The sequence below is a fragment of the Phodopus roborovskii genome, unplaced genomic scaffold (genome assembly GCF_943737965.1).
Source record: "Phodopus roborovskii unplaced genomic scaffold, PHOROB, whole genome shotgun sequence".
In the NCBI taxonomy this organism is placed as follows: Eukaryota; Metazoa; Chordata; class Mammalia; order Rodentia; family Cricetidae; genus Phodopus; species Phodopus roborovskii.
In genome coordinates this window covers 55,375,383-55,400,392 of record NW_026126511.1, presented here as the reverse complement: position 1 = coordinate 55,400,392, position 25,010 = coordinate 55,375,383, and the positions used below count along the sequence as shown (strand labels likewise).

At 44.6% G+C, this 25,010-nt stretch overlaps 1 protein-coding gene across 2 annotated transcripts in view; it reads right to left on the bottom strand.

The window, feature by feature from the left end:
• Positions 1–25,010, bottom strand: part of Cryl1 (crystallin lambda 1) — a 97,663-nt gene that overhangs the window by 53,869 nt on the left and 18,784 nt on the right. For both annotated transcript variants that reach the window (XM_051195617.1, XM_051195618.1), the window contains one exon: positions 24,721–24,847. In XM_051195617.1, coding sequence (XP_051051574.1) covers positions 24,721–24,847 — 127 coding nt within the window. The remainder of the gene's footprint in view (positions 1–24,720; positions 24,848–25,010) is intronic.

Below are 25,010 nucleotides of genomic sequence, written 5' to 3'. Positions count from 1 at the left end.
TAGGCACTTAACACTGTCTACGAGGCACAGAGGGATAAACAGCTTATGCCTACAAACCCTACCTGGAGAGACAGGCCAAAGAACTCATCACACATACCATATGCCTTTACCTGGGCCCTATAAGCGGGAGCCACCTAATGTGATAGTTTCGTCCCTAGCCAACCCATTATCTGACCACCAATGCATGCATCAAGGGAAGGATAGCGAGAGAGTTCCCATGTTGCCAGGGCTTCGTCGTGGTATACTCCCCACAGTCCTATGTCTCCACCTCAGCTCTGTGGACTCCAGCATCTCTCCAAGCAATGGCTCTCTGCGCTTGTTTCAGCTCTGCTTCTCCCCACCCCACCCCCACCCGCACCCCACCCCCACCCGCACCCCCACCCCACCCGCACCCCACCCCCACCCCCAGTAAGGTCTTCTTTGAACTCTTCTGACCTCTTTAACCCTTTGACACTCTGTCATCTACATACATATGTAGATGGGTAATAACTGTGTGAGGTGATCTTGGAATTCATTCTAGTAATAAAGATTAAAATAAATCACGTATGTTTGCCAATGGCAAGCTACCAAGGTACATCAAGACTACTGGGAAAACTGTAGACAATAAGAGGTACCATGCAAATTTATTGTTATTCCATAAGTTCTGAAATTGTGGAAAGACACAAACATGCCTGCTATGTTTTGGGAAGCAAAGCTACACAACACTTAAAGAGGTGAGATTCCTGAGAGGAAATTAGTCACTGGGAGCATGCCCCATAAGGGTATGGGGTCCCTCCTGGGCCTCCCTTCTTCCCTGCTTCCTGGCTGCTATGAGGTGACAAATCCCTGCTACATACTCCTGAAGTGACAGACTGAGAAGCAGAAAGCCCAAAGGGACAGAGTCAAGTGGTCATTGTCATATCATTAGACCCTCTAGTTATCTTCTCTCTGTCAAAACTCAGTCTCTCCCTCTCAAAGGAGGGGTGATAAAGTCATGCTGTGACCCTGCAGGTCTGTGGAGGTCGCTCCCTCCCTTGCAACCTCAGCACCCTCCTGCCACTGCCCAGACTCAATATAACCTCGAATTATCTGTGGTGTGGGGTGGTTGGTGTGCCTGTGTGTGCCTGTGTGTGCGCGCCTGTGTGTGTGTGTGTGTGCCTGTGTGTGCCTGTGTGTGCGCGCCTGTGTGTGTGTGTGCCTGTGTGTGCCTGTGTGTGCACGCCTGTGCCTGTGTGTGCCTGTGTGTGCATGACTGTGCAGCTGTGTGTCTGTGTGCCCGTGTGTGCGCGCCTGTGTGTGTGTGTGTGTGCCTGTGTGTGCCTGTTTGTGCGCACCTGTGTGTGTGTGTGCCTGTGTGTGCCTGTGTGTGCGCACCTGTGCCTGTGTGTGCCTGTGTGTGCGCGCCTGTGTGTGTGTGTGTGTGTGTCTGTGTGCCCGTGTGTGCGCACCTGTGCCTGTGTGTGCCTGTGTGCGCGCGCCTGTGCGGCTGTGTGTCTGTGTGCCCATGTGTGCGCGCCTGTGTGTCAGTGTGCCTGTGTGCTTGTGTATGTGCCTGCCTGTGTGTCTGCAGAGACCAGAAAAGGACATCAGATCCCCTGGAGCTTGTTGTGTGTTGCCTGATGTGGATTCTGGGAACCAAACTGAGGTTCTTTGCAAGAATAGCAAGTGTTCCTAACCTCCTCACCATGTTTCCACCCCTATAACTTAACTTTTATTGAAGCCTTGTGGTGTAAAGACATTCCCCCCTTAAAATTAAGGCCTATAAGAGCAAGAAACTCTTCTGTGTTCTCTGGGATCTAAAGGGAACTGTCAGAACTGAAGGGCCTGCCCCCCCCATCTCTTCAGAACCCCATTGCATCCTGTATAGCCCAATGCTTTCCTGCTCTGTAGAACTGAAGGAATCAAGACGCTCTCTCTCCTCTAAGACCTGTGCTATCTGTGGTGTGAAACTATAGCTCTCCTAATGTCCTGGGAATCGACAACCCTTTCCTTCCAGAACCATCATCACACATCTCTCTCCAAATGCTCTCCCATTTTCAAGACCAGGTCTTGACTGCCTATGGCCATGAACCTGCTCTAATAAAGCTCACCTACAAAGTAATTTCATTCTTCTTCCTTTCTGTGAACTACTATAACATCTTTAGCTCTAACAGGCACAGACTAAAACCTGAGACTGTGAAATAAGACCTCCTGTCTACACTGACAGTCTCAGGCATATTTATCCAGTGACAGAGGCTCACTCACATGTGCCTTCCACACATACCCAGAATTATTAGGCATACATATGAATGGAATGAAGGTTTATGAGAAATTATTGTAAATTTTTCCATTTGTACTGTCATGTCCATACTTCAGAAGTTTGGAGTTTTTGGAACAGCCTGGATTTTAGATTTTTGGATTAGGGGTGTTCAACTTGTTTATGTAGAAAGGCAAAATAATTTCTTCACTAGCCCTTCGCAAACATTCTAAGGCAGACAATAGCTGCAATTTAAAGGATCCAGACTTTTAAACATTCCAACTATTCATCAAGTTTAGCGGACTAAAGGATGAATAAACAAGAGTTTCACAGCAGGGAACAGCTTGGACAGAGCCAAAAACCTAAGCTAGGAGTCACAGAATTCCACAACCACTCCCCACCCTGCTGACCTGCTGTGTGAACTCAGGCGAATCACTCAACCTCTTTGGACCCCTGAACCTCAGAGAAACAAACACAACGAGATTCAGCATTGAACCCAAACACTTCAGTGAGCAAGGTTTTCTGGGGCTGGGCTGGGGTGGAGAGTTCCTAGGGACCCTCTGAAATAACTGAGAGGTTGGGTTTCATTTGTTCCCTTAAGAAAAGAAAGAGTCCTGAGCAAGCATTTAGACACACACACACACACACACACACACAGCCTTTGATGGGACAGTTCAAGCCTTCAGCAAGAGTCAGAAAAAACAAAGACAGACACAGATCCCACTGGTTTTGCTGCCCCCAAGCAGGTGGGCTCACACCACTTCTCCTTGTGCATTATTTTGGACATCTCTTCTCAGCACAGACCTGGCACTAGTCCATAATGAGCGTACCAGATACTGGCAGCCATGAGCTGAGAGCCTCCTGAAGTCAGGACTCAAGGGCTCCAAGCTGTCCTACTGGCAGAGGCGACAAGAAACTCTTAAACAAGCATTAGTCCCAGAGACAAAGGAAAATGTTGATAAATTTGGCTATATTGGAGATGATGATTTATGTGTATAAAAGGGACACCAAGAACACAGCAGGGTACTCTTAAAACAAAGGATGTCATACATAAAATAAAAAAGCAATTAGTATGAATCCATGAAAGAATTACTTAAATGGGCAAAAACAGGTTCTGTACTACCAACAGAGAATTTAAAAAGCAGTACAAATACTCAGATATAATTTCAGATAAAGGAAGCACAGATTACAGCACTCTCACCAGAATGGCAAACATTACCATCACTTGGGGTAGTTCTGGTGAGGAAATGAATTGGTATACTCCAGAAAAGTGTGTGTGTGTGTGTGTGTGTGTGTGTGTGTGTGTGTGTGTGTGTAAATTGTACACGTGTATACTTAATTACTACGTACCTTTATTATTCATACAGATACATTCACACATATGTGCATATATGTATGAATACTCACTAACGTGTTCTTTTTGTTATTTAAATATAGTATTTTAGCCAGAGTAGTGGTGATTCATGCCTTTAATCCTAGTACTCTGGAGACAGAGGCAGACAGATCTCTGAGTTTGAGGCCAGCCTGGTCTACAGAGCAAGTGCCAGGATAGGCTCCAAAACTACACAGAGAAACCTTGTCTCAAAAATCAAACAAACAAACAAAAAAAACTATATAAATATACATATATATAGTATTTTATAAATTCTTTGAGAATTTCACAAATGTATACAAGGTTTTGTTTTGTTTTGTTTTTAAGACAGGGTCTCATGTAGCCAAGGCTGGCCTTGAACCTCCAACCCTCCTGCCCCTACCTCCTGAGTGACAGGATTACAGACAGGTACCATCATGCCTGGCTTTTTGATATCCTTTATAATTCAACTTATAATAAGCTAACAATTCTTAAACACCTATCAACAGAGATTAACTACATTGTGCAATATTTAAACATGGCAATGAATGAGGACAAGTTGTGGAGTAACATGAGGAAATCATTCATCTAAAATTCAAAATCACCCAATACACACTATAGCTGCATTTACCTGTAATGAAAGTAAATGGTGGGGCTGGGAATAAACATCACAGGAACACAACTCTGGGTGTGAACCTCAGCACTGAAACATGTGCACACACACACACACACACACACACACACACACACACACACACACACACACTGCAAGCAGCCACTGTAGCTCATGCCAGCAACCCCAACACTTAGGAATCTGAGCTGTAAGTTCAATGCCAGCATGGGCTACATAGTAAGTTTCAGGCCAGCCTAGACATAAGAGCTTGCCTCAAAATCCATCAAACAAACAAATACCCAAAGTGAGAAACTTCACATATGGCTAAGACCCTCTGCTGCCATCTAGCCCATGCTGCTGTCTGTATGTTGAAAAGCTAGCCTCTGTGGCTCTCACTCTCCTCCTGGGCAGATACTGGCCCAGTGCCTCCTGATGCACAGGCCCAAGCCAGTCTCAAATTAAAGCTTGATTTTTATCTAATACCTTCACGCCTTGCGACACCTAGTAAGTGGGCTAGGTCACACCACATGAACTTTCCCCTGAAACCTACAGAAATGAGAAGCTCTTTGTCCTCCAGAACTGAAGACCCTGGCTTGCTATATTTATGGCTCTGTCTAAGAAAGCTCTTCTCTGCACCTGAGAAGGGTCCCATGGGGCTGTCAGTGGTAGTGACTGTCCCAGCAGAGGTCTTCTGAAGGATGATTGTCTCCACTTCCTTTCTACTGAACCTATTAAATCTCATTAACGTTGATTTAATGCTATGGAGTGATCCTTTGAGGACAAAACCAGCCTAAAATAGGGAGCCAATTTGTGAAGTTGAGCCTTTAATTTTTTAATAACATTGTTAGGTGTGTGTGTGTGTGTGTGTGTGTGTGTGTGTGTGTGTGTGTGTGTTTGCAGGCATGCAAGCATGCCATGTTGCACATGTGGAAGTTAAAGGACAATCTGTGGGAGTCAGTTCTCTCTTCCTACCATGTGACTCTCTGGGATCCAGCTCTCAGGTCCCCAGGCTTGGCATCCTGAGCCACTGAGAAGGCCACTTCAGCAGCCAGCCTTGTTTTCTTTTGTTTTGAAACCTGATGTTGTTCTGTATGTTATTCTAGAATCCTTCATTAAAAATGCTACAGGCCCCACCTTAAAAATACCTGGAGAAACAGACGTCACTGCCTTGACAGGGATGTTCTTTATCTGCATTAAAACACGGTAACTACTTGAATTTCACAAAAGAAGCTAAATTGCTGAAATTTTCCAGTTTTGCAATCGGTGAGCCTGTTCTTGATCCCACATCTCCTCGGAATTTATTTTTCATGTTGAAACCATGTCTCAGCTATTCAACCATCTTTGGTATGAACTCATGACCCCTAGCAGGATTCGCACCCCTGGCCATCCACAGAGCATACTAGAAGCTGTTGTCCAAGGCTCCTTTCCAGAAATGCCTCCTTCCTTCCTGTGCCTTGTGTGCTAGGTGAGAAAGCTAGATATGAGGCTTCCAGAAACTTATATATGAAACCAGAATGCAGCTAGAGCAGACTTCCAGCTCGGCCATGTGAAATGTGTAGATTCTGAGTTGCTGGGAAGGATGAGAACCTCCAGGGATGCTCAGAACTCTACTCTAGGCAGGGCCAGGCAGGTGAGAGGAGCCTGGGCTGTGGATAGGAATGGGAACCAGCTGGCCCCTTCGCATTGGAGAAGTGGATACCCTCTGTATTCACTAATGGACTTCTGTATGTGCTGGGCTTGGGACAGAAAGCAGTTGAGTCAAAATTACGACCTTCAGTCTAATTATGACCTTCAGTCTAATTCACATCTCCCCCCTACTGACTGAGGTATGGAAACAAATATTCCACTTTTCTCAGCATGCAAAGGAAGATAGTGTGAAACTAGTGATGCATGGCATGGACTGGAGTCAGTAGGCAGGGCACACAGGTCAAATCTCACCGTGGCTGGTCAGCAGACCACTCTCAGTTGCCATAATATTTTATTTTAAGGAGTCACTAGGCTGATACACTTTACGTGGAAATCGCTAGACTTTGAACCACTAGTGAATCATTCCAACAAGAAATGTACAGCCGCCTTCTTCTTCTTTCTTCCTCCTCCTCCTTCCTCTCCCTCCTCCCACCTTCTTCCTCCCTCCTCCTTCCTCCTTCCTCCCTCCTTCCTCTCCCTCCTCCTTCCTCCTCCTCCTTCTTCTGACTGCAAGTTAGCTCCTGAGCCCAGCCCAGACTTCTGAACTGGCCTTAAATTGGAAAAGTTAGCAGAGTCCTGGGTCCTCCGAGAGCCACTTGGAGCCATGCAGGATGGAATCAAACTCATCAGGAAGCAAAGAGTCTATCTGGATGCCAAAGTCATGTCTCCTGGGCCTGCCTCCCAAACACAGTAACATGGCCTCTGTGATAAAGTCACACACATGCCATCAGAAATCCTGGTTACAATGCTACTAGGAGGAGCACACATGAAATAATGCAGAGACCGGAAGAGGAAAGACACAGAAGGGGGCTTGTGAAGTAGCAAGCTCAGGGTAACTGATACTTCATTTCTCATTTTATCATTGTTTATACAACAAAACAATGACTCCCATGTATTCTAATGTTTCCTCAGGAAGGTACCAAAACCCAGGTCACTGTATGTAAGAAAAAGAGAAGTTTCTTGTTGCTCACTCACAATGTTATTAATGAAAGCACAGGTTTCCCTGTGTTTCTTAATCTCTAGGGAAGAGAAACCCTGCCTGTGGGGATGCCAAAGAGCAGCATCCAATACAAAGAGAACAGTACGATGTATGGTCTACCAGGAACTGTCCCAATTAAGGACTCAGACAGACAATAATGTTTTGGGGTTTGCTGGTTTTTTTAAATTGGGGTTTTGTTTTTTAAGACCATGTCTCAGTCTGTAGTCCAGACTAGCTTACTCTATGGCCCAGGCTGACTGAATTTGGGGTCATCCCACCTCGGCCTCGGCCTCCCTTATGGGCACACACTGCCACGCCTGGCTTAATAGAATTTTAAGGGACTGACTTTATATTTTTCATTATTTCACTTTCTGCCATAACTGTGGTTATTTCGGTGCTCACTCGTGACTCAGCATTCACCTGAGGTTCCAGAAGCAGTCGCACGGTGCACACCATCCCTGCTTTCTCCAGCTGCAGGGTGACCTGTGAACTCTAGACAACGGCTAGGTTATGAAGACATGTTCCACAAACAACAAGTTAATAAAGCAGAGATCCAGGGTAGGAGGAGATAACAAAGCTCTGTGCTGCCATGGTTTGACCCAGCCCTGGTAACAACACACATCATTGGTGGATAGCATCCTCATTTGTGTAAATGACTGTACTTAGAGATATTTTTTCACAACCAAAACATGTATCTCAAGACTTGGCTTGAGGAAAGAATAAAGGGAAACTCAGGAGGAAATAAGTGTTCCTGCCCCTTCTCATACACTAGTCCCCAGCCCTGTCCCCAACCCCAGATGGAATTTTGTTACTCAGTTCTCAGCAACTCCAGATAAAGCTACTGTTGAGTTAAGAAAAAAAAAAATGGTACCCAAAGTACAGTGCCTTGATATGCTAGTACACTGAATTAAATTAATTAAAGGATTGAAGGATTTAAAGCTGCCTCCGATAAAGTTCATTCCAACCTTCCACCAAGGGCAGAGAGATCTTCCTGAAGTTCCCCTGTACACACAGCACTGCCCACCTTGGGCAAGGAGAAGGCAGGGCTCATACTGCATCCTTCGGAAGACCAAAATGACAGACATCTCTATGATCTGTGTCTCGGGTGTGTAGGCAAGTCACTGATGCCAACTACCCTGGCTTCAGAGTGCCAGGAGGTAAGGCTTCTGCTTGGGACAGTGGAGGCCATCAGCCAAAAGAAGTCTTTTTGATCCCACCCCACCCACAGTGTTTCACAGATTCTGGACATCGACTTTCAAATGAAAACAAACAGCCAAGGCAGTGTGGAGTCAGCAGATCTGAATCCCCCAGGGGCTAAAGCTGCAGGGTGAGTGGCAGGAAGCCCAAAGCCAGGAAAACCAAATAAACCATAGTGGACGACTTTTTGTGCAGCCACCCAAACTCGAGTCCCGTGGTCTCTGCCCAGCATGGAGGTCTGCCCCAGGACTTCCTATCAATAGTAAGTTGTTGGAAAGATTTCTTCATCTGCTTTTTAAACAGGGGAGTCCCTGGTGTGCTCAGTATGGCACACAGGTTCTAGTGGACTTGGCCGTACAGCAGCCACACAACAACCGTGAGTGAAAACACGTCGGGAAAAATGAATGGGAGTAAATGTCACAATTGTTAAACCCCTCCGTGTTTCTGAAGCTTTAACTATGCTGTGCCTTCCAACAGAGGCTTACTTAGCATGTATGAAATCCTACGGTTGATCTCCAGCATTGAAATTGAGGGAGTGAGTTGGGGTGGGGGGGTTGTTTGAGGCATGATCCCTCTTAGTGGCATCCTGTGTTTCTAGTCTGATGATAAACAATTACTTCCTAGTTTGAATTTGTCTATTCTATTTAACGTATTTTTACAAAAATATTTAGATGCATATTAACTTTTACTTTGAGCATTAACTACATAATGGATAATTAGATAATTAGATTTCTTTCTACACTGATGATATAATTAGCACAAAGTCAAAAAAGCCTATATCGGAAATTAACTGTACATCCTCCTAAAAATGTTCTGTGGGGTCTTTTTTGGAAATTTGGACTTTCTGGGTTTTTTTTTTTTTTTTTTTTTTTTTTTTGCTTTTTTGATTTTGGGGGAGGGAGACAGAGCCCTACTATGTAGACCAGGCTGGTCTCAAACAGGAGAACCTCCAGTCTTAGCCTCCCAAGTGCTGGCATTATAGGTGTATTCAAGCAAACTTGACTAGAAAGAATATCAGTGTTGGATTGAGTATGGTGGTACACACCTCTAATTCCAATGCTTAGGAAGGAGAAACACAAGGACCAGGAGTTCAAGGTCAGCCTCAACTATATAATAAGTTTGAGGCCTGCCTGAACTACATGAGACTCTGTCTTGGAAGAGAAAAGAAGGAGAGAGATGAGGAGGTACTTGCCAGTACTTTTTAAAGGGATGGTTTATGTACTAGGGTGCCCTGAAATTCCAGAAACTGGCTGGCACGGCCTAAGGAATGTCAACCAAAGTTCTAGGGCCGACCCTGGGCCCAGCTTTCCCCATTTCCTATCCTCATGCCATCACTGTCTGTCAACAGGGGTTCCATCTGCCTGCACTCTGAAGCCAAGCTCCCTTCACATCACACATTCACTCATCATTGCAATCTGCCCCAAAGCCTAGGACAAAACCCCAATTGCCCCGGTCCCAACCCCACAGAGTATAGATGCCAATAAAGATGGCACTGAACCTTTAAAAGCACATAGTACTATGTGCAACTTGGACAAAAGAAAAGCAGCCAGAGCAAAGTCAAATTCAGACCTATGCTAACCTTCACCAGGTTAAGACCAGAATCCACTGCCTTCTGGGACATGGCTTCCTTCTCAGTCTCAGAAGGCAAAGGCCAACAAGAGCAAATGGCCATGGACTAGTTTTCTACTGATCTTGCGGATCACAGTCTGAGACACACAAGTCATTAATTACCCCAGCCCCTTCGTCACTAAGGGCTTGTAGGGTAAATACCCGCTGGAGAGCCAACCATGCTGGCCATTTTCAGGTCTTCCTGCAATCGGGTGGAATGCAAAGTAGGTATCCTCCCCACATGTGACTTAACTTCCCTTTGTTTGTACTTTGACTAATCACTTTCTCAAGTCCTGATTTGGTCACAGAACCTGATATAGTCACATTACTTGATGTAGGAGCATTTCTGAGTGCTGCCATGAAGAGGTCATTTTGTGTTTGTGAGAACATCCTGGACTGTAGTTACACAAAGCTACCTAGTCCTGGTCACTCATGAGGTATGATATGGGCTGAGGCGGTGACTCAGTGGGAGAGAAAGTGCCTGGTATGCCTGAATTCCATCTGTCGATAGTACCACATGTAAAAACAAGACACGTTAAGTTTGAGATATAAGATTGATGCCAGCCGGCATATCTCTCTCTCTCTCTCTCTCTCTCTCACACACACACACACACACACACACACACCCATACACACACACCTGCTGTTTTGCAGTAAGTTTTGTATGTGTGTATGTGTGTGTGTGTGTGTGTGTGCGCGCGCGCGCGCGCGTGTGTACAACAAAGTCTCAAACAGCCTAGCTAGCCTTCACACATGCAACAGAGGATAATCTTGAACTCCTTGATCCTTCCACCTCAGCATCCCATGTACTGGAATTACAGGATTAACCACCATGCCAAGATCTATGTAAAGTTTTTTATAAGTACATAACCTACACTCTAAAATAATGTTTAAAAGTATAGTACAAGCTGGGTGTGGTGACGCATGCCTATAAACCCTTATATCATGGAGGCTGAGACAGAAGAACTACTACAAGTTTGAGGCCAAGCTGGGCTACCTGATAAGTTCCAGGAAAGCCTACACTCAGTAAGATCCTGTCTCAAATAAATAAATAATGTAAAATAATAATGGATTAAAAAGTATACTATATTAAACATGCATACTAACATCATTGTTACTTATTATTATTAAGTATGATATCCTGAATGTACCACTAGTATAAGACTTGCAGCTTGGTAAGTCAGTTTATACAGCATCCACAGGCATGACTGACACATTGCAATATGATATCAGGACATAAGCAGGTGATAAAGATCTTTCAGCTCTCATATAATCTTATCAGTACTATGGCAATAGTCTATGGGATCCATCAGTTAGCCATGCAGTATGTGGCTGTGTACAACTACAGAGAAAAACTTGCACATGGTAAGACATTTTACTCCTTGATTACATTGTATCTTTGAAAGCTAAATATGCCCCAATAAAGAGGGAAGGAAGGAAGGAAGGAAGGAAGGAAGGAAGGAAGGAAGGAAGGAAGGAAGGAAGGAAGGGAGGGAGGGAGGGAGGGAGGGAGAAAGGGAGGGAGGGAGGGAGGGAGGAAGGAAGGAAGATGCAAATACACAGAAGCAAGGAACCAGACCTCCTGCCCAGGTCTGGAAGCATACTGTTTGAATAAATCAAGAGGAACTATCAGAAAAACAAGGGCTCTGGTAAGAAGGAAGATGGACACATGTTTTTCACATTTTGCAAGTTAAATAATGAAGCTGTGTTCTTCTGAATGGCCCTTGAGTGGAGGGGGCTTACACGTGGACTACTGGGAGCTTGCACTCCTTAGGATCTAGAGCCATGGGGACTCTAAGTTACTACAGACTTTTCTGATAACCAAGAGGGCTGAGAGGGTATCCAGAAAGCCTCTCTCTTCGTCACCTTCCTCCACACTTGGTTCTACTACTAAGACTCAAGCCAAAACCACCATAAGCTTTCCTTCGACCAGACCCAAGATGTGTGACAAAGTCAAATAAATGATCTTGTTCCCCCAAAGGTGATTTTCACTGTGACACACCTCAGAAACCTTGCCCAGGGCCTCAGTCCACACACAATCTCTTCCCGTCGCCACCCTTTGCAGTGTCGAGAAGACTGCCAATACCAAGATAAAGTTGTTCTTTGTCAGGTACAGACAGAACCCAGAGCCAGGAAGGCAAGGGGGCAAAGAGTTGGTGCCTTGCTTGTAGAAGAACTGTCTCAAGGACTTTCTAGAATGCCCCACCAGAAAGCCCTTTGCTGCTACATGCCTTGCTCGCCTAGCTGTCAGATTTTCTCTAGAACATTCTCTAAGGTATCACACAACTCAAGGAGGTGTTCTTCGGGTGGCTGCTCCTCCAGTCAGCTGATGTCAACCCCTTCCTCAGTCAGTCCCCACAGGCCCGGCCCGGAATGAAAGTGACTTACTTGAATATCTGTCTCCCTTTTGCTGACAAACCTTCACCTCCCTTGTGTGGTGTACCTATGGCTTGCCATAGCTTGCATCAGGATTACAACCTTTTTTTTTCTCTCACTCCTAAACAAATTCTTCCTGCCTGAAGGTATTCTCTGTGGCTTCTTTGCAGCTTTGATACAATGTAAGCAGACAGGGCACTCCTAGCCCCTGGGACCCAACCGGTAGACATCAGTACTACTAACTCTTAAAACTGAAGAGGCCAAGCAAACAGCAACCATTTACTCCTACTGACAAAAGACAGCAGAGGAACAATGGCTAGGAAACTTTCCCTGGAAATCAAAGCACAGGAGTGAAACTTCTTCATAAAGAAGCTGGCAAGGACAGTGTAAAATTAGGCATTGTGTTGCTTTGTAGTGGCAAATTAACTAAATTTCATATTTAGTATTGTCTGGAAAAAAAGCACTCTTGTGTTCTGAGGATATAGCTCAGGGGTAAGATGCTGCATGAGGCCTGAATTCTACCCCCAGGATAAAATAATAATAATAATAATAATAATAATAATAATAATAATAATAATAATAATAAAAAGTCTTTACTGAGAATGTACATCTTTTGTTGCCATCATACCCTAAAATAAGACAATATAACCAGTATTTGCTTAGTGCAAGGGTTGTATTAATTATGATAAATCATTTGAAACTTGAAAACATGTGGGAGGGTGTGCATAATGTCTGTGCAAATAAATCAGAAGGGGTCTTAGAGCCCTCCCACAAATGCTTGATGGCCTTCAAGAATGTTCTTACTAGGCCAGGAATAATGGCCGGGGCCAGTAATTTCAACATTTGGGAAGCCAAGGCAGAAGGATTGGGAAGTTTGAAAGGAGGAAGAGAATCCAAGAACACTGTTGGTGAATGACAGCACAATCCTCACATCACTCTAAGTCCTACGTTCCACGGGATGGTAGGACAGGGAAGTTAGTCCACCCAAAGATCACTTAAGAGCTGAGCCCAGAGTCCCAGAGCTTACAGCTTTAAGGACCAACCTGAGCTAGAAGTGTGAACTGGGGAAGGGCATGGGGGGAGGGGTGCTGGGCACAAGGTCAACAAGCACCTTCTGAATAGTCAGCAGGAATCAGCAAAGGAGACCCTGGGTCAGCGCCCCTCCACACTCCAAACTAAGAGTGAAAGAGTATAAAACACAAAACAAATTTTAAAAAACACTCAACAGAGACTCTACCCAGCCCTCAAACCCTAAAATATTTACAGCCCATACCTTAAAGAGAAGGTTTGCTGAGCCTTGCATTGGAATAAGCTTTATTAGCACTTGAAAAGGCAAACTGAGGCCCATTAAAATTTTAATAGTTTATTTGAGCAAACAGTGATTCCTGAAGGAGGCATCACCTAACCAAAGAGGGTCTGGGCTCTGTCAGTGGGGTTTGCAAAGAAGGCTTGCACAGGATGAACTGGTTGGCAAAAGTCTGTGCAGTGGTCTCATTTGATAGTCCATTGGAAAGTCCCTGGTTACCCAAGAGTGCTCAACGGCCCTTTGTAACTAAGATCAAGCTGCATTTACACAAGCCCAGGGCAAGGGGCCTGATATTTTAGACACAAACCTTTAGCAGTCAATCAATATTAACACATTTACAGTAATAAATTTTTTAGTCTTTAAACCATAAAGATTACCTCAATATGCTAAACTATGTTTCCTGGGCATTAATATTCAATTGTAAAAACACAGTTAATGATTAAATGGTAGGCATGTAAATGATTTCTCAACCAATAGAAATGCACAGTTGTGAAAGTCAGTATGGCATGGAAGAAACTATACTGTTAAGTACAAATGTTTAGTCTTCAGACTACCATCAAACTTGTTATGTAACCAAGGGCATGATACGCTCCTCCTGCCTCTAAGTCCTTAGTGCTGGGATTAGTTACATACCACCACATCCAGTCTATACTACATGGGGATGGGACCTGGACTCTGTAAATGTTAACTATTCCACAAACTGAGCTACATCCTCATGCCCCATCCTGCAACTCACTCTTGTAGACCAGGCTGGCCTCAAACTCACAGAGATTTGCCTGTCTCTGCCTCCCATGTGCTGGGACTAAAGACGTGTACCACCACTGCTCAGCTAAATTTCTCAATAAATGAGGGTTTTGTTCATTTATTCTTGAGACAGTGTCTCATACTGTAACCAAGGCTGACCTTGGGCTCACTAGTATAGCCCAAGGAGCCTCAACTCACAGTAATCCTCCTGCCTCAGCCCTCCCAATGGCTAGAATTACAGGTGTACGACTCCACATCCAGCCCACTTTCCTCCTTTAAAGTACTAGAGTTCTGATTCAGCTCATAAAATGAAGAAAAACTTTGGAATTCCACTGTTACCTGGGATGTGGAAAGCAGTTTATAAGTTAAATTTTGTAATCAGTGTGTATGTGTTTGGAGAACACACAGGCTTCATTATTCTGCCCAGCATCAAGCATCCATCCAAAGTCACAGAAATTATCCATGATGAATAAAGCCAATGGTGCTATGTTTTCTGTGCCTTTGTCTATGATGAGTCAAAGCTAGAGTTTTCATAATTTGAATTTTTTTCTTGATGCATACTGACAAAATTTAACTTATAGAAACTGCATAGCAAGAGGTGAGCAACAGTAAGTACAGAAGATAGAGTATGTGTTAGTGTGAGAACCAGACACAAGTGATGCTTACCTCAGAAAGCTCTTCTCCATGGGGCTCCCAGGAAAGTCTGGGTGCAGCTCGAGGGCGGACAGAACTCTCTGCTGCAAAAGTGGACAGGACCCATGTGGCTGCTGTGGGAGACTCGTGAAGTGGGGATGGGAAGGTGCAGGGGCATTTGGAGCTCACAGCAGACCTCAACTAACTATGGAAACAGCGAAATGCACCTGCAGTTCACGTCTTAACTAGATGGACTGGACTCCATTCATCAAACCAGCAATCTAATGGGAAGAATCAGTGTCAACATTCAGTGGAAACGTACATGAAAACACACTAAAAAAGAAAGAAAGCAGTCAGTGGAACTGGATCCAGTGAAAGTCTAAGAACCGGAACCATTAAACGGGGAACTTAAGTAAAGATCAGCATCTTAAATGGTCTGGTGACAAAATGGCAGAAGAGAGATGGACACTGTGGTAAAACATCAGGTAAAAATGGTAAAGAGAAAACTGACTTTGACTCATGGTAGCTGGTCTCTAAGATGGACACCGGTGACTCCTATCTGCAGAAATCATGCCTTTGTATAGTCCCTGCTCATGCTGTGTGACCTAGAGAATGAGGGAGGAATGGCCCCACAACTTCTGAGACTTAGCCATGGGAACTGCAGGTTTTGCCACATGCTATAGGATCACTCACCTGCTACTCTGTTGTAAAAACAGTCAGTGATCAATGAGAGTCCATGAAGAGGGACCGAAAGCTCCATCCACAAACTTGGCAGATATGAGAGGTCCATCTTGAAAATGGTGCCCCCTGGTCCGACTAAACCTTGGGTGACAGTCACCCTAACCAATATCGATGTCAAGAAAGAACAAAGACAGAGAGCCATCTTGTAAAGTATCTCCACCATAAAGTGTGTTTACTATTGCTTTAAGACAGCATGGCTTCAGCTAACATGATACATAGCCGGAGTATCACCAGACTCTACAGCTAATGAAGTACCCAGCCATAGATAACACAGCCAGGCCCACCACCAGACTCTACAGAAATGAGGACCCAACAAAGGTGAAAATAGGTAGAAATCACAGGAAGGGCAGAGGAAAAGGAGGAAGAAAAAGAGAAAATGGAGGACTCAAACCAATTTACCAACTTCCTACAATTGTAACTTAAGCACTTAGAAAAAGGAAAATAAAACAAGCAAAGGGAAGGAAATACAGTTGACAGTAGAAATCTATACACTCTCAGGAAAAATCATTGCAGAGAAAATAAATAAAACCAAAACCAAACAAACAAAAAAAAGAAAAACTAGTTCTTTGAAAAGATTCATAAAACTGATAAACCATTTAAGGAAAGAAAAAAAAAAGACTACACTAACTGTGGATATCAGCAATGAAGAAGAAGAAGAAACAAACACACTTGAGGCATTAAAAAAGACAACAAGAACGTTACTAATAACTATTATTTCCTTAACTTCAAATTTTTGGATGTCAAGAGACAACAACTTCCAAAGTTATTCAAGCAGAAATAGGGTCCCCACCCTGCATTTGCTAAAAAAAAACTGAACCCATTGTTTAAAAGTTTACAACCAACTGATGGGAGCAGATGCAGAGACCCACAGCCAAGCATTAAGTGGAGCTCAGGGAACTCTGGACGAGCGGGATTGTAGGGGCTAGATGGTAGAGGACACTAGTAGCTCATGGCACACAGAATCACCTAGGCAGGGCTCATAGGGGCTCACAGAGACTGAAGCAACAATCATGGCCCCTGTATGGGTCTAAGCTAGGTTCTCTGCACAAAGGTTATGGTTGCATGGCCTGGTGTTCTTGCAGGACTCCTAACAATGGGAGTGAGGTGTCTGTGACTCTTTCGCCTGTTCTTGGGACCCGGCTCCTCCTGCTGAGTTGTCTCGCCCAGCCTTGATATGAGGGTTTGTGCCTATGCTTATTGTGTCTCGTTACAGTGTATTTGGTTGATGTCCCTGAGAAACCTGCTCTTTTCTGACAGGAAATGGAAGAGCAGTGGATCTGGGGGAGGGGAGGGTCAGGGTACTAGGGGAGGGAAGGGAGGAGAAACTTTGGATGGGATGTAATATATGAGAGAAGAATTGAAAAAAAAAAAAAAAAAAAGGTTTGCAACCAACCCAACCATTAAGATAGTTTTACCAGTGAAGTGTACACAACATTTTATAAGAAAAAAATCAATTCCACACAAGGTCTGTTGAAGGACAGTGGAATGGGCATTCCCTAGTTTAGTTTATGAACTCAGTTTTCTACTAAGGCAAAAGGCAAATGAAGAAATAAAATTTTAAACCAACATCCCTCATAAATATATATGTAAGAATCATTAGTAAATATCAACCAATTGAGACCCTTGAGATGACACAGAGCTAGAGGCACTTCCTGCCAAGTCTGATTACCTGAATTCAATCCTGGAAAGCACATGGTAGAAGCAGGCAACTGCATGTGAGCGTGCGTGCGTGCGTGTGTGTGTGTGTGTGTGTGTGCGCGCGCATTTATGGTGTAAATAAATAAATATTAACCAAATGAACCCAGAAAACATAAAAAGGGTAATACATCATAACCAAAAAAGATTTATCCTAGGGATGCAAGGTTGGTTCAACATTCTAAAATAATCCAACAAAATTCACCATATTCATAAGGCCATGGGTTTGTTCTCCAGGAAGAGAGGAAGGGAGAAAAGAAAATACAGTAATAACAGATTAAATAGAAAACCATACAGTTCTCTTAGTGAACAAAGAACATGCATTTGACAAAATTCAGAGTTCAACATCCATTCATTATCAACATTTAACAAAATGGAATTAAAGGGAATTTCCTTAACCTGATAGAGGCACCAAAAATAAATTCAAAAAGGAACTCCAACATCATAATTAGTCATGAAAAACAGAATACTTTCCCCCATAATAAAAAAAAAACAAGATACAGTGGCATAGGTATCAAATATTATACTCCTGATCGATACTACATGAGCCAGCTTTAATCGACACAAAAATTCCATCAATAAAAGTCATGGCAATTAGAAAATTATTCAGATACACAACTACCTAAATGGGAAATTCTAAACCACCACCAAAAAACTGCTAGAGATAATGAATGTAATGAATAGAACAATTAGAGGGGGTTATTTTTGACAGAGCTATTGAAATGGATCTAAAAATCACTAAGCACTTACAAACTTATCTGGCAGAATTCATGCAAAGTTGTTATTAAAATTACAAAACATGCCGGGCAGTGGTGGCACACACCTTTGTTCCCAGTACACAGGAGGCAAAGGCAGGTGAATTTCTGTGAATTCAAGGCCAGCATGGTCTACAAAGCAAGTTCCAGGACAGACTGCAAAGTTACACAGAGAAACCCTGTCTCCAAAAACAAAAAAACAAAACAAAACAAAAAGCAAACAAACAAAAAAACTGTACAAAACACTTGAGAAAATTTTTTAAAAAAAACTAAATAGAGGGGCAAACCATGTACATGGATTCCAATGTGCATTCTTGTCAAAGACAATTCTCCATACTAATCTACAGTCACTCAAACAACAGTCAAAAATCTCCCAGGGGTGGGGGGGATCCTTTTTTGATATGGGTTGTTGGATAGAATAGAAGAATACATGCATGGGTACTGATACATCTATGCACAGTTCTCTGATGAACAGCCTTCAATGTGGGTCACCAAGTACCTTCCACCTTTTGTGTGACACAGGGTGTCTCACTAACTTGGAACTTTACTACATAGATCAGGCCCATTGGCCCCAGTGTTTTCAGGGATCAAACTGTCTACATATGTACCCCAGGACTGGGACTAATCCCCCTGCCTTAGCTTCTCCGATATTAGAATCATAGGTGTGTGCCACCACATCCAGCCTTATTGTCTGGGTTTGTGGAAGAGGGGTGGAGCTAGTTTCTTTATATATTTTTTATTATATGCATGTGAGTTTGTCTAAATGCCACTTGTGTATTGCTGCCCCATGGAGGCCAGAAGGGGACGTTGGCACCTGTGGAATTGGAGTTATAGGCAGTTGTGAGCTGTTGGATGTGGGTGCTGGGAACCAAACGGGTTCTCTGGAAGCACAGCAAGCACTCCTAACCTCTGAACCAGCTCTCCAGCCCCATGTATTGTCTGTCACGTTTATTTATTTGGCATGTGAGTGCACACCCTGGCATGTGTGGAGATCAGAGGACAACTTTCAGGAGTCAGTTCTTTCCATCCATCACATGGGCCCCAGGGATTGAACTAAAGTTGCCAAACTTGATGGCAAGCCACGTGCACCTTTCCCTGCTCAACCATCTCGCCAGTCCCCATACTGTTTTCTTCCGAGTCGTTCCCATCCATGATTGGCTGGATCCATGGATGTGGAACATACACATTCAACAAAATTGTACTAACCCCCTCGCCAAACTCAAGTTCCACTGACTAAACACTTGAGTTCCAGCCCTGAACACCGAGACAAGCACATTTTGTCATACATATATGGTAATGCACAGCTATGATCCCAGTGCTGGGAGGAGACAGCAGGAGAATCAGCAGTTCAAGGCCAACCCTAGCTACATAGATAGTTCAAGGCCAGCTTGGGCTACATGGAACCCTGCCTCAAAACAGACAGACAAATAACTACAGCCTTAGAAAACTCCATTTCATTTCTTAGAAGTTTAAGAGAGTTAAAGCTACATTCCGTGGTAGAATGCTTGCCTAGTAGGCACAAGATTCTGGATTCAATCCCCAGGCAGCAATGAAACAAACAACAAAAACCTATTTTAAAAAGGTATTTTTCCATATAAAACGTGTCTCAAAAAGGCATGCCACAGAGGAACTGTGGAATTCCATTTCAGGGCACACCCCTGTGCCAGCTCAATGCTGCCATCCTAGCAGCCTGTGGGCCACCACCCCACCCCACCCCACCCCCACCCCCACCCCACCCCCCACCCCAACCCCACCCCACCCCCCACCCCAACCCCACCCCACCCCTGCCCCTTCAACTGCCTCCATTCCTAAAGCTACCATTGTGAGCCTTGGTGACTAAGACCAGCGGCCCAGTGGGTCCATTCTTTAAAAGAACACAGACATTTCAAAAGTGCTCCTTCTTATATCGTGGTTTCCTGTAACTGACACCCGTGTCTGGACGTCCTTTCCAAATGACACCAGTACTTTCTACGCTGTAAAGAAAGGTGAGGTTCAGAGCAAAGCTCCCAGCACGTAGGACTAGGGCTTCTAGATTTCAGCCGTGGCCAGGCCTCTGGAAGCAAGCTCCATTTGAACTTTCTGAGTTAATAAGCCACTCTCATGGCTCCCACCAGCCACCTTATCCCCAGGCTTCAATCACAGAGATCAGATTATGCCTGCTCCAGCAGCAGCTAATGAGCCTTAATGCTCCTCAGAGGGTGACACTTTCAGACCGGCTTGAGACACGGTTTATTTTCCAGTACGGTAGACTTTCTTGCCAGGCGAGATTCAGTTTCAAAACTGCACTAAGTTCTAGAAATTTAAGTTTCTTTCTCGGAGGCTCCCACACTTCAAGAGTGCTAGGAAACCTCACCTGTGCTCCCGCCCTCTGGGATTTGGGGAAACGATTATCTTGGGGGAAGAACGAGGCACAACTCGGGGGCGGGGGGGGGGGGTGCCCACTAAGCAAATCCTACAGTGGGACTGCTTGGTGTTGAGGAGCTTCAGCAGGCAAGCTCCCTGGGGATCTGCTTATTTTTAAGCTCTGCCTCCCACTTTTGAACATTTCTCCAAAATAATAATTTTGAGAAAAGGAAACAGCCTGCTCGCACCCTATTTTTCTACCAGGAAAACTGAGAGCAGGTGAGGCTCCTGAGGTGGCTCTAGAGGTTACTGTAATGCCAACTCTTCAGGGCACGAGGCAGGAAGGCCAGGAGTTCAAGGCCAGCTTCAGCTACATAGCAAGTTTGAGGCCAGCCTGAGCCACATAAGATCCTGTCTCAAAACAAAACCAAAAACTGAAAGTCCCCAGAGTTTTGTGGGTGCAGTTCAGTAACAGGGCTGGCTGTTTCCTAGCTGAGTGAGGCCCTGTGAACAGACATCAGTGGGCGTTCGAGACTCCAGCTTTCTGGATAATCGCAGATGGAAAATTAAGCTCAAACACTGTACTTCTGTCTGATACAGTCTTACGGAAATTTAATACAGTAAGAAATGGATTTGTTTTGGGATAATGGACCTGAGGAAACAGTACTTAGTTCTCTGTGACTCTGTGTGTGTGTGTGTGTGTGTGTGTGTGTGTGTGTGTGTGTGTGTGTGTGTGTGTATAGAGACAATGCAGTTTGTTTTTGAAATGGGATCTTGCTGGCCTCAAGTTTGCATCAATCCTCTCGCCTTTGCCTCTTAAATGGTACAATTCTAGGAGTGACTCACAATACCCAGCCTTCTCCAAGTTGTATATTTAACATTCCTGGGTATTAAAAACATTAACATAGTCTTTAAAATATGTAGCATGCCATTACATGGTTTTTCTGTGAGGGTTTTGTTCATTCATTTGCCTGGTAAACAAAGGTTGAAACACTGATAGGTACTGATAGCCACTATAACATCCTCATGCTATTGAAGATTTTCATTAAAAAAAATCTAGATCTACTTTATTTTATGTATATGAGTGTTTTGCTTGCAGGTACGAATGTGGGTCTGAAGACGGTGTCTGCTTTCCTGCAAGTGGAGTTACAGATGGTTATAAGTTGCCATGTGGAATTGAACCCATGTCCTCTGAAAGAGCAACAAGTGCTCTTAGTGCTGAGCCATCTCTCCAGCTCCACAATACGCTGTATTAGATGGTTATGGTGATTGCCTGCTAGACTAGTTTTCAAAAATGGGGATAGAGGTCAAAGAAATCCTCAGGCATGGTGGTACCTGACTTTACTCCAGTGCTCAGGAGGCTGAGCCAAGGAACATTACTTGAACCTACAAATTCAAGGCCAGCCTGGAAAACAGCAAGTCAGTTTTGGATCACGGGTTTATTCATTACCCTAAAGCATGTCTTCATACCCATCAGTGCTAGAATATGTGTAAATAAGCATTCTAAAGTAACGTCAAAGGAAGCAACATGGCAGGTTGTCTCATTGCAAAACCATGTGTCTTGGGAACAGAAGAGAATAAGTAACTGACGAGCGGATAACATTTCTATTTCTGGGAAGGTGGACGTGCTGGGGAAGGTTTGGACAGTCTCGCAGGATCCAGGCTGACCTAGAATTCACTATGTATCCAAGAATGACCTTGAACTGCTCCTGCCTCCAGCTCTGGGGTGCAGGGAGTACACACACCCCACACCTGGCTGGGGGTGAAAGTTCATGCATGAATTCGAAAGCTGCATTATGAGCATCTCTGAAGAAGCAAAACATCTCTTGGACCTGAGTAGACAGACCCAAGATGTGACAATACGCTAGAATTAGAGATGCCCAATGGGGGACAGGATGAGAAACTGAAAATCACAGTGTATATCACATATCCACATCTCAGATCGTGCTCTATAACTAAACCAGGTGTGTGTGTAATTATGATACAACAGTTCTGCTACTTAAACAGATGTGGCTGTACCACTGCATCAGCAGGTTCCAGGGATTCAACCAGCTTCAGACTGAAAATGTGAAGGGGGGAAGAAAACTATGCCTCCGCTATGAAGACTTTTCTCACCATCACCCTCTAAGCTGGACAGCATTAACCACTATTTACACAGCACGGTTGTTGTGTTGGGTGTGATAGGTCATCGAGATTATCTAAAATCCACAGAAGGATGGACACTGGGTCTATGCAAAGATGACACCTGAGCAGCTTTGGACCTTAGAGCCACCGGGGGTCTAGGCCAATGCCCCAGGGATACTGGCAGCTCTCACATCAAACCAACCCCCAAAAGGGGTGATTTTTAATCCTGTTATTGGATAAGTGGAGCCTTGCCTTCCAAGAGTCACCTTAGACCGATTCCCAGATGGAAATCCTCACCCCACTCCAGAGGGAGGTTAGCATGCTCATACAAATGAGAAAGTGGCGCTCAGAAATTAACACACACATCAAAGGTCCCCAGCCGCGGTGTGGTGACACTGCAGGGAAGGCTCCTACCTACCTTTGCCACTGCCTGACTTGTTTTACACACACACACCACACCCCCACACACACACACACCACACACACATACACACACCCCACACACACACACCCCACACACATACACACATACACACACACACACACCACACACCACACACACACACACCCCACACACATACACCCCACACACACACCACACACCCCACACACACACACCACACACACACACACACCACACCCCACACACACATACACACACCCCACACACACACCACACACCACACACCACACCCCACACACACACCACACACACACACACACCACACCACACACACACCCCACACACACACACCACACACACACACACATAATCACAATACATAAAGCACATAGTTCCTTCCAATTTAAATCCACAGGAAGAAGCTGTTCCAACAAGACCAGACCCAGGTGGCTTCTGTGCTCTCCAGAAGCAAGCCCAGGGAGTTAATGTGGAAACAAGACCTTTACAAACTCAGCAGACACCCTCTGGCCCCTCTTGGGGCCCCGTTTTTCATGCAGCCTATACCATACCAAGAGACAGAGATGAAAAGAGTGTGGCGCACAGCGCTGTAACTCCAGCATTCAGGACACTGGGGTAAATGCACAGCTGCAAGTTCAAAGTCATCCTGAGCTACAGAGCAAGTTCCAGGTCAGCCTGAGCTACACAGTCAGACCTGGTCTGGAAAAGGAAGGTGGGGGAGGGGGCAGGTGGTGGAGAGAGAGAGGGGGAAAGAGGAAGGAGAGAGAGGATAAGAACCCTCCATGCACTGGGTGTATATCTCAAGCCCCCCTGTGGATGCCCAAACCACAAACAGCACCACATTTTTTTTTTTTGTTCTGTCTTATATGATACGGTTCAATTTATCAAGTGAGAGACTAACAGCAATAACTAACAATAAAAAACCACACAACAGCACACTGAAAAGTGTCATGTGACTGTGCTGTCTACATCGTCATCGAGACAGTAGTAGTTTGGATTCTTATTGATCACAGATAACAAACACCATTGGTTAAGTGCGGCTGCTCTAATCTACAGAGAACTGAAAACAGTTCTCTCCATCTCTAACCTACCACACATTTGATAAAGAAGTGGAGAATTCAGAGCCACAGAGACAAGGAACCAACCTCCTGGGACAGAGTCCACACTGAAACACAAGCGACCTGTCTGGCTTCTCCTCGTCCTCTGCATGTCCCCTTAGAACACAAACACTGAGGACTACTGGGGATAGCCTGGAGTTTTAAATAAATTCATTCCAAGCTTATACCAGTAAGCGACAATAGCACTTAAGACAGGAGCAGGGACTGCTGGCAGGGTAGGTACATGAGCTGAGGGGACCGTGGCCTGGAAAGCTACAGTCCCAGCACCTAGACACCAGTCTCTGCCTGGAACAACACCACCATTCTACAGGGAAATGGCAAGCAAACAGTGCTGCGATAATTCCTTTCTGCTTTTTGTTTGTTTCTTTCAGCAAAATTATCTAAAATCTAAATGCTAAAGGTTTTCTTTTAGGTGACTTCCTTCACCTTTCTATTTATTAGTGTGAAACATGTCCATTTAAGACGATGGTAAAGCCAGACCTGGTGGTGCCTTTAACCTCAGCACTCCTGCAAAAGAACTCTGTGAGTTCAAGGCCAGCCTGAGCTACAGAGCAAGTCCCAAGAGATAGGACAAAATAAAATAGTGTTAGGACTCCAAAAACCCATTCTTCCTCAAGGTTCTGACAGCTCTAAAACACATTGTCATCGTAGTTTGATGAGCATCTGAACGACGGGTGTTTTGATGACCCTGCTTCCTGTCAGACAGAACAAAATTCTGACCTTGAAGGCACAAAAGGTCTGTCTTGCTGGTGCTTCCAGAGAAGCTGCAAGATGACTTCGGTCTCTTCAAACCGGTTGCCCTGGCTGTGACTCACCTGAATGTGCATGGCGCCCTCTACTGCTTCCGCTAGGTTGCTGCAGCCACTAATGAGCGACAACTGCTGCTCTGCACTCAAGGAGCCTTTGAGAGAGCCAGACTGCTCCAGCAATTTCATCTCCTTCCTGCAGAGAAGCAGAAAACAGTCACCATGGCAAAGAAAACAAATTTAAAGACAAAGCTGGATAGACCCAATGCAAACTCACAATGAGATGCAGCCTCATACCATTTGGATGCTATCAAAAAAAAAAAAAAAGGAGGATGAGGAAGAGGAAGGAGGAGGAGGTG